Source organism: Mastigoproctus giganteus, unplaced genomic scaffold (assembly GCF_048544385.1).
Source record: "Mastigoproctus giganteus isolate SK-2022 unplaced genomic scaffold, ASM4854438v1 scaffold_15, whole genome shotgun sequence".
In the NCBI taxonomy this organism is placed as follows: Eukaryota; Metazoa; Arthropoda; class Arachnida; order Uropygi; family Thelyphonidae; genus Mastigoproctus; species Mastigoproctus giganteus.
In genome coordinates, this window is record NW_028328292.1 from 6715061 (window position 1) to 6730524 (window position 15464).

The 15464-nt window shown below is 37.9% G+C and overlaps 1 protein-coding gene across 1 annotated transcript in view; it reads right to left on the reverse strand.

The window, feature by feature from the left end:
• Window positions 1-15464, reverse strand: part of PIG-S (phosphatidylinositol glycan anchor biosynthesis class S) — a 270275-nt gene that overhangs the window by 187631 nt on the left and 67180 nt on the right. The window contains exon 3 of the mRNA XM_090389333.1: window positions 8358-8574. Coding sequence (XP_090245459.1) covers window positions 8358-8574 — 217 coding nt within the window. The remainder of the gene's footprint in view (window positions 1-8357; window positions 8575-15464) is intronic.

Here is a 15464-nt window from a genome sequence, read left to right on the forward strand (position 1 = left end):
CCAATCTGAGGAATAGCCATTTATCACAACCCTCTGCCTCCTGCCCTGAAGCCATCCTGCTATCCATCTAAGGATTTTCCCAGTGATTCCAACCTGTTCCAGCTTATAAAGCAACCACTCATGTGGGACTGAGTCAAAAGCTTTGCTGAAACCTAAATAAACAATGTGTCGAAATTATTCCCTAAATCCAGCTCATGAGTGACCCTTTCAAAATAGCGAACCAGATTTGTTAAACATGATTTTCCCTTTACAAAACCATGCTGAGTATCCTTGAGAATTTCAATTTGATCCAAATGATCCTGAATTCCTCCCCTGATCATTGCCTCCATGATTTTCCCTACCACTGAAGTCAGACTGACAGGTCGATAATTTCCCACTTCACTCTTAGAGCCACCCTTATGTATGGGAGATACATTGGCACTTTTCCAATCCAAGAGAATCTGCCCAGAGCCTAGTGATGCTCGCATAATTAGCCTCAATGGTTCAATGCACATAGCTCACAGCAAAAAATAACCAAACAACTTCCTATGCTAGAGCAGTGGTAATCTACTTCTGGTCATGCATGTCAAAGTGATAAAGCAGCAGTTATGAAACACAGTAGAGATATACATCTTGTCAGTTGCTCACGGCCCACTGTGGTAAAGATGTATGAAGAATGGTGTCAAATGGTTCAAACCACTTCCCTCTGACAAAAGAACTGTATAGGATTACACAAGGTGGATGGATGTTTGTGGTGAGAAAATGGCACAACGTGTTGTACAGGCTCAATAGGTCACTGTGCAACAGCTGACTTCATAATACAATGTGGGGAATGCCAAGAACAATATCTCAAATGACGATGAACCACACATACAGACGTGTGGGGTTCTACAGCAGATGATCCCTCCTCACCACTGATCCTTGTCAATGGCAAATGTTCTGGTGCCAATAACATGCTGGTTGGACACTGGACAACTGGAAATGAGTGTGCTAGTCAGATGAGTCTAAATACTTGGTGCAATACATCAATGAACACCTTTGTGTGGCACAAGGAACACAAGTCCATGGACCCATCGTGCATGGTGCCCACTATCCAGACAGGTGGCAGTGGTTGCTTAATAAGAGCCATGTTGGTGGCAAAAACCAAGACCCCTGGTGCAGCATGACCATGGGCATGCTGTCAAATTGCATTTTTTTCCAGACATAAACAAGATCTTTCAAGACAATAATGTGCCATGTCAATGGGCCCACACTGTGCATAAGCAGTCCAAGGAAAACAGTGATGATATCACCCATCTTGATTGGCTTCCAAATTTGCCTGACCTCAATCCAATTGAACGCCTGTGGGATATTTTGAAACAGGAAGTGAGCTGTATAGACACGCAACTGTCATCTATTCTGACATTGTGGAAAGCCTTGGAAGCATGGCACTGCAGATCCCTACAGACATCTAGTGGAGTTGCTGTTATCCATGTGAATAGTGGCCCAAAACAATATGTGGATGGCCATACTTCAGTGATCACTCAGTGTAGTCATTTAAAATTTTAAGAGCTTTTTAAACTGGAAAATAGAAGAGTTTAACAGATTCATATGTATTATGTCAATTTTTTAAAATTTTTATCATAATTAATATTTTTTAAAATAAAGTGTAAAAAACACGACTTTTTTTAAACACAAATTTTTTTAATAAAAGTAAAGAGTTATAAAAAAATATGTATTGCAATACATTTAGAAAGAATGAAATATTGGTACTGTTACTGCTAAAGAAGAATTTAAAAAAATAACCATTCCAGAAATTTAAAAGAAAGTTGGTTATCAGGTGATCCACCACCATGTTTGCTACAATTGGGAGTGCTACCACTACTGGGTTAATAAAAGTAAGAAAACAAAGTTCCTATAAACATGTCACAAAAGTATTTATTTCAGAGATATTAAACGTTAATCATAAATTTAAAAAAAAAAACATTTAAAATCCACAATTTTATGTTCAAATTTATGTCATAAAATTATAACTGTAAAAAAAAAAAAAGTAAAGTGCAGACATTATCAACCCACTGCAGGATGGAAGCCTCCTCAACAATTCATGCTGAAAGAAATAGACCATAATCTGCCACGCTGGTCCAGTGCGGGTTGGCAGATCGACCGTATTCAGCAGTCAGGGGCTTGAACCCCGGTCTACTCAAAGAGCGTGTGCTACTGCACTCGCGCTCCTGACCACTCAGCTACGGAGGCCTTTAAAACTGTAAAACAGGTTTTCAACAGCACAAAATGTATGTATCAACACCAACATTAATAGTGTTGTTCTACTATGTCAGTGGTTTTCAACTGGGGTGCCGCAACAACATTCCAGCGGTGCCATGTAATTTGGGTTTATGTTACTTAAACTTTTTTTTTTTTAATTTATATATTTATTTCATTATAAAAAGGTGTACAGTATCTTTTTAATTTTGTGGTGATCTATAATTGATATTTATTTAATTCCTCTATATAAAGAATAAAATTATTATATATATATAATTTGTGTTATGAATTGTAATTTTGTTTATAGTTATATTATTGTAATAACTATCATATAACATTTTTTTTAATATTATATATACAGGGTGTCTCAAAAATATTGGTATAAACGTTTAGGAGAGGTAAGTAACATCTAAAGGAATGTGAATTGCATAGGAACCCATAACCGGAAACGTCACGGGAAAGTAGTAGCAGAAATGACACAAGACAGTAATTAGTGCCAAACATTTATTTGACATAACATTAACAATGGAGTAAGAGATGGATGCATTTCATGATTTTACAACAGATTCTCGAAGGTTCCACCATTAGACACGATGCATGCGTGACACCGATGCACCATGGATTGGCGGACACGGTCGAACACACCTGGAGTTTCTTTGACAGTAGCAGCAGCGCAGACAAGTCTCGCCACGAGATCCATTACTGTCTCCACAGGCGATTCATACACGATAGATCTGAGGGCCCACAGAAAGAAATCAAGGCTCGATAAATCAGGTGAGCATGGGGCCAGGCAACGGGTCCACCATGGCCAATCCATCGACACCCAAAACGCCTATTCAAATGGTCACAAACAAACCTTCCATAATGGGCAGGCGCCCCGTCAAGTTGAAACCAAATGTTGCATCTCATATTTGCTGGAACATTGTCAAGTAACCTTGGTAGAACTTGTTCGAGAAAGATTCAATATTTAGCGGAGTTCATGCAGGATGGTAACAGGTATGGGCCGACTAAGCAGTCATAACTGCCCACACATTTATTGTGAAGTGATGTTGTGCCGCATGGAGGCATACACCGTGTGGGTTGTCGTGAGCCCACACATGAGCATTGTGCTGATTGAATAAGCCTTCCCGAGTGAAATAAGCCTCATCCGTTAACAAAACATAGGCTGGAAAATTCAAGTCTTGAACACTTTCTTGGAGAAACCGTCTACCGACTTACGGTGACGTTTTGGGTTATGGGTTCCTATGCGATTCACATTCCTTTAGATGTTACCTACCTCCCCTAAACATTTGTACCAACATTTTTGAGACACCCTGTATATATATATACACACAGAGAGATCGGATCTAACAGGTAGAAAATTGAGTAGGGGTGCCAAAAAATAAAATAAATTACTTACGGGTGCCATTATTAAAAAAAGGTTGAAAACCACTGTACTATGTGAGCAATTACTCAGTTGTGAGCAATCATTGTGGCAAAGTACTTACTAGTAGTGCCAACCTATCTATTACTTAAGTTTCAGTCTCCATAATGATTCCCTTGTTGTTTACAATATGGAGTTTGTTAAACTTATATTACTGGAGAAGCTAAAAATCTGTTTACTTTGGCGAAATTAACTGATGTGGTTTTAACGGTGTAGTTCATAAGAATTCTACAGCTGCTGGTAGAAGTATGGATGGGCTGCAAATGCTAAAGAGTGACTACTTCATGCAAGTATTATCGCTTACCAAAAAACTGTCAGGTTGTGTAAATGTTTCATCTGCAAGGATATGCAGAACATTACAAGAATAGCAATGATATCCATTTCATAATATGCCAGATATAAATAAACAGAAACTTCTGTCAGTGGCTCATTTTGCAATGTATATGTGATCCTCAATTTCTCAGCCATGTTGTGGTTACAGATGAATTTTTATAAGAAATCAAATTCTCAACTCTCAAAACACATACCTGGGCAAAGAAAATCCATACTTACTAGTCATAAAATTAGTCATTTTTTTAACAGAAAAGCTTTCAGGAATGACATTCCTACATTTTCTGTAAAACAATGTGGAAACTACTTGAATACACTCCTTTAAAACTGACAGAGGATGTACTTTATGAACAACCATACAAGTTCAAGAAAGTTCATACAAGTTCATACATACATACAAGAAATGGCAGTCGAACGCAGAATCACCCCAACCGAACGCAACATAATAGGAACGAAGAGAAGATTCTGAATATGTATGTATGTATTTATGTTTTTTTATATCAGTGAAGGGGAAACACATTTCACCATAATAACGTAAAAACCAACACAATTCCAGCTATTGGTATTATCGCAAATGCAATTAGATCGAGTTTACTACCAGTTTATAACAGATTCCACTAGCAGAAACACAACTGGAAATTGTTTTTATTGTTTTATGGTAGTAACCCCAGAAATGTGCTTTAGTAAAATGTGAGGTGTTAATAGTGTATCTCTGCCTTTATGGTGTTGTTTATTCAATTGCTACACACGCCCAGCTTTTTTTATGTGTATCAAGCGTGCCTCCTCATTTTGTAATTGTGCTTTATTCCCAAAAGATGAGTAAAATACTTAAAAGGTGTGAAAAGGAAGCATCCTGGTGAAGACACTGCAGATTGAGAGAGAAAAAGAAAAGCAATATCGATAAACAGAGGCAGACTGGATCAAAAATTCTTACCCAGGAAAATTTGTAGTGGCCTCATACTATGGTTTATGGCCAAAATCACACCAGCCTCCGGCCCACCGGGGTTCCCCCGGTAAGGCTTTGCTTATGGCCAGTCCGCCTCTGTCGATAGAGAAAAAATATGAAATTGTAAGATGATTTGAGCAAAATAAAACACCATGTGATATTGCACGTGCTACAGGCCTAAATGAGGCAACGCCGAGAATTAGAAAGAATGAAGAGAAAATAAAAACAACTTTCATAGCAGGAAAAACTCAAAGTGTAATTAAAATCCATTAGATCAAGACTCAAAGAATTGGAAGAGATGGAACGGCTGTCATCTGTTTGTATAGAAAATCCAACAAAAAACAAGTTTGCTTACGATAGAAGCAAAAGCATTAGGAATTTTTTATTACGTAATAGTCATAATAAAATATGTAAGTAATGTTTTGGTTACAAATGTGTATTCAATCTTGGGTGGTCAGCACCTAACCCTATTTTTCCCATAGGGCCTGTTGTTTATATTGCACGATTTTGCATTGCAGAGGGTTTCTAGGAACACAACTATCATGCTAAACGAGGACTGACTGTATTAATATAAAAAAAATTATATAAATATAACTGTTGAAAAGATTTTTCATAGTTCGATTAGTCAGCAAAATTGCTTATCTGGAAAAGGCATGACATTTGTTATTCCATATAATTGACACCCTATTGCATTTGATATTTTATGCTAAATATAGTGATGTTCTTGTATTCTCTCTCTATCTCGTAAACCCCTCCGATTTTATGTAGCCGTAAAAGTGGACTAAGCAAATGAGCCTAATGGAGTCTATTCAATTACATTAAAAGAAGCTGCAAAAGAGATAATTAAACCTTTTGTGATAATAATGACAGCATCCTTAGATTTATGAGAAGTCTCTACACTCTGGAATTCTGAATATGTATCTCTTATTCACAAGGGTGGTTCAAAGGTTGAGGTTGATAACTATAGACTTTTATACCAGGAAAAATATTGGAGTCAATAATTAAAGTAATACAAAAGCATCTTGACAGAGGCAGAGTCGGAAGACAATCACGGCATGGATTTGTAAAAGATAGATCATACCTGACCAATATGATTAGTTATATGAGGTTATCAAAAAGGAACTGAATGCAAAGAATAATTTTGACATTATATACTTCGATTTCGATAAAGACTTTCATACTGTACCACGTGTATGACAGTTGCATAAATTTGAGCAATGTGGCATTATGGATAACTTATTACCATTATGGATAAAGGAATGGTTAACTGCTAGGAGGCAAAGAGTAGTTATAAATGGGTACTGCTCTTCATGAATTAATGTGATGTGGGGGGGGGGATATCACAGGAGTCAGTGTTGAGCCTTGTACTGTTTTAATATTTACTGATGTAGGTATTTCAAGTTTGATGTCTTTGCTGTGATACACAGGTGGGCAGAAGAGTTAATGACAGTAATAGTGTATACTACTTCAGGCACATCTAAATAAATTGAGTGGATGGGCTGAAAAGTGGCAAATTCAGTTTAACATTAATAAATTCAACGTAAAGCATTTAATTAACATTCCCAGAAATCATTTGGGCAGCTCGAAACTCAAGATAGTAGATAAGGAAAACCCCTGGGGGGGGGGGAACTCTATATGAAATTCTCTCAGCAGTGCAAACAGAGTGCTAGAACAGCCTATGGGGTTATGTCAATGATATATAGAAACCAGCAGCAACAAAGAGGTAATTATCCCCTTGTATGAGGCATTGGTTGGGCCACACCTGGAATAGTGCATACAGGTTTGAAAACCTTATTTTAGGAAGGACATAAGTCTGTCACTGAAGGACATAGATCTGTCCTTCAATTTACAGAACCCATCTTTCTTACCAAGAAAGATGGGTTCTGTAAATTGCAAACTCTGGAAACCAGGCATTTGCAGAGTAACCTAATTGAAGTGTGCATAACTTTTAAAGGTAACCGTTAAGTAAACTAAATTTGAATGGCATCTTTGTTCTTTCTCACATGACACACACACACACAAGGTGACGTGAATTTAAAAAGGATGGTTGTACAATAGATATGATAAAATTTGCATTCAAACCAATGTAACTGATTGCTGGAATAAACTTATACCGGTGTTGTGGTAGCAAGCAGTCTGAATAAATTTAAAGGAGATCCGGATAAATTATTGGCTTAAATCAGCAAATGAAGTGGTGTTTTTTTTTTTTTTTTTTTTTTTTGCTTCCCTGCATCATGTTGCCGATACTAATACTGAAATTTCTCCATGTTACTATAGCTACCTCCTTGCAGTTCTGCTTGGATTTTTTTTTTTTTTTTTTTTTCCAATATTCTGGGCATAACTGCATATAGTAATATTTTCATCTGTCTCATAGCAGTTTTTCAGCTTGACCTTATATTTCACAGCCAAGTCAGTTGCATAATATAAGGTTGTAAAATGTTCTTTTTTAGGCTCATTAGCATAGAGTTAAAGCACCTATTGTCTTCACTATGTCTGTCCATGTGTCCACTCAGCTCCCAGATAATGGATTTTCATGAAATTTTATACTGTACTTGGCTCTTTTTGAAAGATTTTTCAAGCCATTTCAAGTTTCATTAAAATTGAAGCAATCCTGTAATTATTATTTCTTTATCATCTGTCCTTCTGTTTGTAATAACATGACTGAAATTTTATATTTGAGTCTTTTAGAAAGATTTGTTGAGCCATCCCAAATTCCATTATGATCAGACTAATAGAAATCTAGTAATTATTGTTTCTTTTTTTTCATATGTATCACATGGGCTATCCGTACACTGTATATTGTAGCTGAAACACTGGATATTACATCTGTTGCCATATGCTGAATGGAGGAAATGAATGTGCAATATGACAGATGTGCAGAAATAAAATGTTCTTGGTTCTCAACTTGAGCATAAAAGTTGTTGCTTTTTTGCTCATTTTTGTTAGTTTACTAAATACATATATCATGAATTATTGCTATTTGCTTATTATATTGATCACATCAGAAACATAAAGTGTGTCATATTTCAACTGTTATTAAAATCTAGGAATAAATAAGTAAACTATCAGTAAAGCGTCAACACTATACTACAGAGCCTATAAATCAAAGAGCCTAAATTTCATGTACTGTTGATTATAAAATATTAAAAAATGTGGAGTGAATATTATGTTCAGAGGTATGTGAAAACAATTACTTTTATATGTCATTTGTTAAATCAATTAGTAATTAATTGGAAACAAGAAAATTAGTTATTTATTTTCACTTCTAATAAATTGCTGTAAAAGAAAAAATTCAATTAATTTAAGAAATAAAAATCTAACGTGCCTGAAATGTAATGCACCACACATTATTTAACATGTTGCTGTATGTCATCAGTTTCCACACAGCTAACCATAGTCCCTTTAGTTCTCCAAGAACTGATATTCTTTAAGATTTACCTGCTATTGAACTGCTCTCCTGCAATATTTTACTTTCATGTTCTAATAGGCTTCTAACTTTCCACTGGTACTGCACTTGAACGTGGGAAGCTGTAAGGTTGTCGGTGAGTTCTTCAATATCAGAATTATTTCTGTACAATGTAAGATTCTTTAACAGTAACTCCTTATTGATATCACTGTCACCAATGACCACTGTAACTGGAATAGTATGTAGTACCTAAAATTAAAATTCTCTTTTAAAAACCACAAAACAAAGAGCACTCTTAAATATTTTTCTATAAACAACTTTTCTCCAAAAAACATTTAAAAGGAGTTGTAAAATGAAACTTCATATTTGTTTTAGTAAATCTAAAATAAGATATATGTGCTGTAATATCTAAAACCATAGATATATGTGCTGGAGAAGTGCCCAATGGGGTACTTCTCCAGCACATATATCTATGGTTCTTTCATATCTGTATGTCTAATGAACATAATGGTAATCATTACTTTTCCTTGGGGACAGGGGCAGAAAAGGAAATCACAGGCACACAGACAACCTGCTTACTCCAGCATATTTTTAAGTTATCAGTTTGATGGGCGTCTCTGTAGCCAGGTGGGAAGGAGCAGCAGTGCGTAGCACATGCTTCTTGATTAGACCGGGGTTCAAGCCCGTCACCACCAAATACGGAGGATGCGGAAAGGTCAAGGGAATGACCACCGCATATTCCTGGAGCAATATGGCCTTAGTTGCTAATGTTCCTAAAAACCAAATAACAAACAAACAATCAGTTTGATCAAAGATTCACCAATCAAGAAATTAATAAAATCTTGATTATAAATTAGCAACTTAGCGTAGAAAGAGGAAGTAATATTCCTATAGTAACAAAGTAAAATCTTCATTACTTCAATCTATATTTATTATTTCCCTTTTTTAATCCAAGGTCTAAGAGTCAAAAAACATGATACATAACAATGATTCAATTAAATTGGTACTGTAAAGGGCCAGTCTTTAAACATTTATATTAAATAACTGCAGATATACATTATTCATATATGGAGGATTGATTCTGCCTTCTGATAATGATTTTGATAGTCCTTTAAAACTATGAAATTCCATGCCGCCACCACTAGTTGTGTTCTATTTGTTTTTCCTGCCCATGGACTATCGCACAGCATTGCAATTTCCATTGAAGTAAAGTGTGCTGTAAAACTGCCAAGTCGATCTTGTCCCATTCCTGCTGGCAGACTTTCCACAAACCTTCAACAGTTCTGGGGCGGCGGTTTCCGAGAGCTCTTTTCAAAAGTCCAAAATAGCAAAAATCCATTGGTGCGGCATCAGGTGATTTAACAGGTATATCTTCAAATGGGATCAAACGAATACCTGTCGCCGCTTCCATTCTCCACAAAAAAGCACAGGTGGAACATGACGTGCGGCTGGATGCCTTATCCTGGTGCACCCAGATCTTTTCAGCATCAGAATTGTACGATGTGGGTATTTCATGTTCAAACAATGGCTGTAGAACTTCAGTCTGGTAATACATTGAGTTGACTTTCATGTTTTTAGCGACTCTACGCAACTCAAATTTGCCGTTATAACAAAAACCGGCTACATAAAACCTCGGCCAAAACTCTCCTTGCCCTGATGCACCCATGTTGGAAAAGCCTTGTCACCCTGTGGACCGTAATACATAGCCTGAATTTTGTTGCAATTGGAGAAGTATTCCCACACTTCATCCAATGTTGCTACGAATTTCCACCTTTCGGCTGCCAGATATTTTTTGTAGAGTTTTCAAGTATTGACCTGCCACTCTGCAATGTGCCTTGCTCCTAGGTGGTGTATGCAGGCCTTGTGCTTCTTCTCCAGTTGCAAATTTTCATTGATTATGCAACAAACGGTTCACTGGGAAGTTCCCACACATGACGCTATGGCTCTTTGGCTTTTTTGGATTTTCACCTACAACGAGCAACTGCACTTTTCGTACTACCTCCCTCGTTCGACTTGGAGCAGGTTACAGTTTCTTCGGTGTTTTCCGCCCACTTGCAGCAGCTTCGCGGAATTTTCCTTTGCCATTCAAAACATTATGGATACCAAACTTCGATACACTAAAATTTTTCAACTTGAACCTATCAATAATTTTCGCATAACTGTACTCTTCTTCGGAAAGTGTGGTTATGTAACCTTCCAACCATGGGTCTAATTTCCGAGGCATGTCGACATTAAAACAACTTCTACAACTGATGCACCTGTTGATAACGTTTGGGACTGCGCCTGCGCAAAAAAAAATTTACATTGCTGCCATACGTCACAAGCAAGATTAATGTCAAAATCATTATCAAAAGGCTGAATCAACCCTCCATATTCATATATATACAAAGGGTACTAGGAAAGTTTTGCAATACAGCTTTGTTTATTTAATTTTTTCAAAGTAATTTCCTCTACATTCAATACACCTCTCCATCCTCCGAAACCAATCTTTAAACCAGTTCTGCCAAGTTTCACTAGGGAGTAAAGCACACTCGTTGTCCCAAGCCCGTAGAAGGTCCTCATCACTGGAAAACTGCCTCCCTTTTAGCTTCATTTTCACATGCGGGAACAGTGCAAAGTCGCAGGGAGCAAGGTCTGGACTGTAGGGAGGGTGCTCGAGAAGTTTCAGTCCTGTCGTGGTCAAATATTCGGTGCAGGCTTTGGCGCGGTGAGCTGCAGCATTATCGTGATGGAGGTACCAGGTGTCCATTCTTGACTTTGGCCGCAGGTTCTTCATAGATCCAATGACTTTAGGCAGGCATTGTTCAGTATACCACTTAGCTGTGACTGTCTTCTGCGTGTCCAAAACGACACGTTCCACAATTCCACTCGATTTGAAAAATACAGCTATCATTTTCTTCTTTACAGATCGGGATTTTCTGACAATTACGGGTGTGTCGTCATCATCAAAGACCCAAACTTTGTTTTGAGCCGTGGTCGGCAGATCGTAATAGTACAGCCAAGTCTCGTCACCTGTCACGATGTTGTTCACATACCGAGATTGTCCCTTATCAAACTTTTTTAACATCTCCCGGCACCAAGTCACACGTTGTGTCATCTGCTTCTTCAGTCAGTTGATGCGGCACCCAGAGAGAACAAAGTTTCTTCACGCGCGAATGATCTTGCAGAATCGAACGAATTGCTGGTGCATTTAGGCCCAAAGTATCCTCTATCTGTTGGTAGGTCACTCGCCTGTTTTCGTCAAGCATTTTCCTCACAGCAGTAACGCTTTCCTCCGTAACTGACGTTCGTGGCCTTCCCAGCCTCTCAGAATCCTCCAGAGTGAAATTTCTCCTTTGGAATTCTCTATACCACCTGAATATCGTTGTACGATGTGGACAATCATCATCTAGTGCAAGAGTCATTTCTTCTAAGCACTGGTCTATGGTTAAACCACGCACGAAATTATACCGCAAAACTGTCCTTATCTCATTTTGTGACCACGATGCCATCGCAAGCACTTTACACTCTCACTACTAATGAATAACTGAGCCCATCGACTTGGCGCGGCGGCTACTATGCACGTATGAACATGTCTCAACATGCAGCAACAAGCAGCTTCCTGTGATTCATTGTTGCGTCATATTGCAAAACTTTCCTAGTACCCTTTGTATGTTCAATGGCCACTCATATCAACAGAATGGAGATCCCTTAGGATGCCTTAGTGCCATATGGTATAAAAAGCTTTCTTGATATCAAGAAATACCATGACAAGATGTTGATTTCCGATGAATGCATTTCTTATATTTTATTTAGCCTTTACCATGAGATCTAAGGAAGTCTATTCTTCCGAAACCCAAACTAATTATTACTGATTATGTTTCAGGACTCAAGGTGAGGCGATGGTAGACCATTTTTTTGTTTTACCCAAGCAGATAGTTAGAGAAATTGGTCTACAGTTGTTAGGAATTGAATTGATCTTTTCCTAGTTTAGGAATAGCTGTTACATAAGAATGTTTCTAGGAACTGAATGTGCAATGCTTAAACATTACACAGAATTTACTGTGTAATGTTTAAGCATTGCACAGTAAATTCTGTCAGGAGCACTGTTTCTAGAGGTATTTATGGATTCTTTCAGTTCAGATAGTGAGTGGCTCATTGCAGGGTAGAGGACAGGTAGTTCTGAGGCTTAGTTTGGATTTCTCAGCTTTGGCTTTAAGTTTTTGAAATGACGGCTTATATGCATTTGAGACAGACAATTCAGAGAACATGGTTCCTAATGCATTCGCAATCTCTGCAGGAATAAAGATCTCCTTCCCATTCCAGCTCAGAATAGGTGAAGGTAATGTAAGGTATTTACCATTTAACTGTCTTATTTTTTTTTTTACAGATTATTCTGGCATTAGCACCTTTGTTGATCGATGAAGCGAATTTTATCCAAGAGTCCTTTTTAGCTTTTCACTGAATGTAACATGCTTTGGCTCTGTCTCTTATAATTAATAAGGTTGGCAGTGGTGGGGTATTTGGGGAATAAGTCCCACACTGCATTCTTTTCTCTTTTCACTTTGTAACAATCTTCATTCCACCAGTGATTGGTGTACCTACAGTTTCTTAATTGAGGCTGCAGGATGGCAGCTGTTGCAGCTGATAGTATCGGCATTGTGATTGTCAGTATCAATAGGAGAGGACTCAATGATATGATCATCAAAAGAGACATGGTTGGTATATTTTGCAGCAAAGATGCAGCAGTTTAGGTATCCAGCTTTTACTGATGAAAGAAGGTTAAGGGTAGAGAAAGTAAGAATGGCGCTAAGAGTAGGAACAAATTCTCCATCTTTCTTGAACATTATCTGCTTTGCTTGAGTAACTTTCTGGTCCCACAGTTCTTGAACAATCTCTTCCTCTGAGACGTTTAAAAGGTCCCATTCAGAAATTATACCTTTGGAGGTGTTAAGGGTGGCACGAGAAGATACCTTGACAGGAACCCCACAAAATGATGTAAGTTTCAGGAGAGACTCTGAATGTCTGGGGCTGATGGTTTCGACTAATAAGTTGCCAGATTTGAATCTTCATACCATTTCCATTTTAGGTGAACTGGCTACACTTTCTAAGCATTTTTGAATAGGGAAAAGGGACAGAGTACTTAGTGACTGATTTGTTAGTGAATGCAGAATAAGGAGAAAGTTGGAAATTCCGTTTGAGGTACATCTGTTTTCATCCTCTTTTGTGTTGGATTATCACAATCAGGTTTTTACAAATCCATATGTAGATTTGCAGCATTCAGCAAAAAAAAAAAAAAAAAAAAATTTTGTTTTCCATGATTGCTCCCTTTAGCCCTGGAAGGATAACTTATCCTTTCAGATTTCCAGCCCCGCCACAGAGAGGCAGGAGCGGTGCCCAAGTGGCTGTCAGTTGTGTTAGCAATAAAAAACAAAGAAAGAGAAAGGTATCTTTTCTTTCCAGACTTTTTCCTACTTGTAATGCAAAGGAACTACTCCAATAGAAAATGAGGAAAACAGTATTCAGAACAAAAAATAATCTGTATATGGCAAAAGCACTTTAGAAAGTTTGCTTTAATGAATGCACTGAGATCACTTGATCATGGAATGCTTGGCACCTTGAGGCTGAGGCTGTGTTAGGTGGATCGGAAAACTGCTAGCTCGAGGAGGAGGGAATACACAAACTAACAGATTAATAATAGTGGAGGTACAGGTGAAAGTGATTCTTGCACTGCTTCTATTAAAACATGCAGCAGCCCAGAAAGAAAGGTAGCAGGATTTCAAGGCCTGCTGTGGATCATCTTGGAACAAGGAAATATATGGGCTGTATTAGGGTAACTAAGAGTAAGAACAGGTGCACATGTATACTTTCATATACACTAATGAAAGGCATGTAGTAAATAAATTTCAAGAATTTGAAGTGCTAATCAAATCATCAAATACAGGCAATGTGGGAGATATCAGAGACATGTTGTCACTGAGATATAAGAGATGCCGAATTTGAATAATGGGAGTACAATGTATACAGAAAGGACAGTGTTTATTGTCAAGTGGCAATGATTTCTTCTGCCCCCCAACTCTGCATATACAGAAAGGACAGAGGGAGGGGGAGAATGGTTATGCTCTTACTTAAGAAGCACATAAAATCTAAGGCAGTGCATACAACTGACATGAGTCTGGTGTGCCATAAGCACTGGGAAAACAAAAATTAGTAGGAGTGTTTATAGGCCTAATGACAGTGATGGGTACAACGAACAACTATACAGCAAAGTGGAGTGAGCCAGTAAATCAGAATGTCTTATAATGGGGGACTTTAACTTTCTAGATATTGACTGGAATGTGTAGGTTGGTCACTTAAAAACACTAGCAAGGCTTTTTTTGGATTTACTGGGTCACTGTTTTCTACAGTAGTATGTCAGAGAGGCAACGAGATCGCAACATTCTTGATCTGGTTATCAGCACTGATTCTTCATGCATTAATTGTGGGATTTACTTAAAGATATAACTACTATCAAGGGTAAAAGGAAGAGCTTGCTTTTGTAAAGGAGACTACTACAGTAGAGTTTTAAAATTCTATACAAAACAGGACAAACTAATGATATTACCAAGAGCAATTTCTAAATGGGAAGCATTCTGGGAAATAATCATAGAAGCTATCAGACTTTTCATACCAACTAAGAAAATTGTGTTTGTGGAGAACTGGAGGACTGGCATCACATAATGCACTCGTGTAACATCTACCTGGACCTACGTAATCAATTGTTACTAGATATAAATTTAACCACACTCAGTCTGGAAAGGAACCTGTTAAAATCAAAAGAAGTGTTTTTAGCTTTAGCAGGTATGCCTCAGCAGTCTTCAAAAGGTGTTGGTATCATCTCTCTCGACATCCAACACCAGACGTTCCTGAAACTGCTATGATCTCTCCTTGTACCTGCTCTTCCCTCATCACTGGCCACTATCAGAACTGAATAAACACCTAACTGGACATCTTCCTCGTTGGAATGACAGCACTGAACTTATAGAAATCAAACTCAGACACTTCCCATTGCACCTACCCAACTTTGCAGACCTTCCTTGTTCTGCAAGCTATCTTCCTTTCCCTGGCCTTCGGTGGGCTCCCAGACCAGGGGTGATTCCTACTTCTCCCTTCCCACCTCT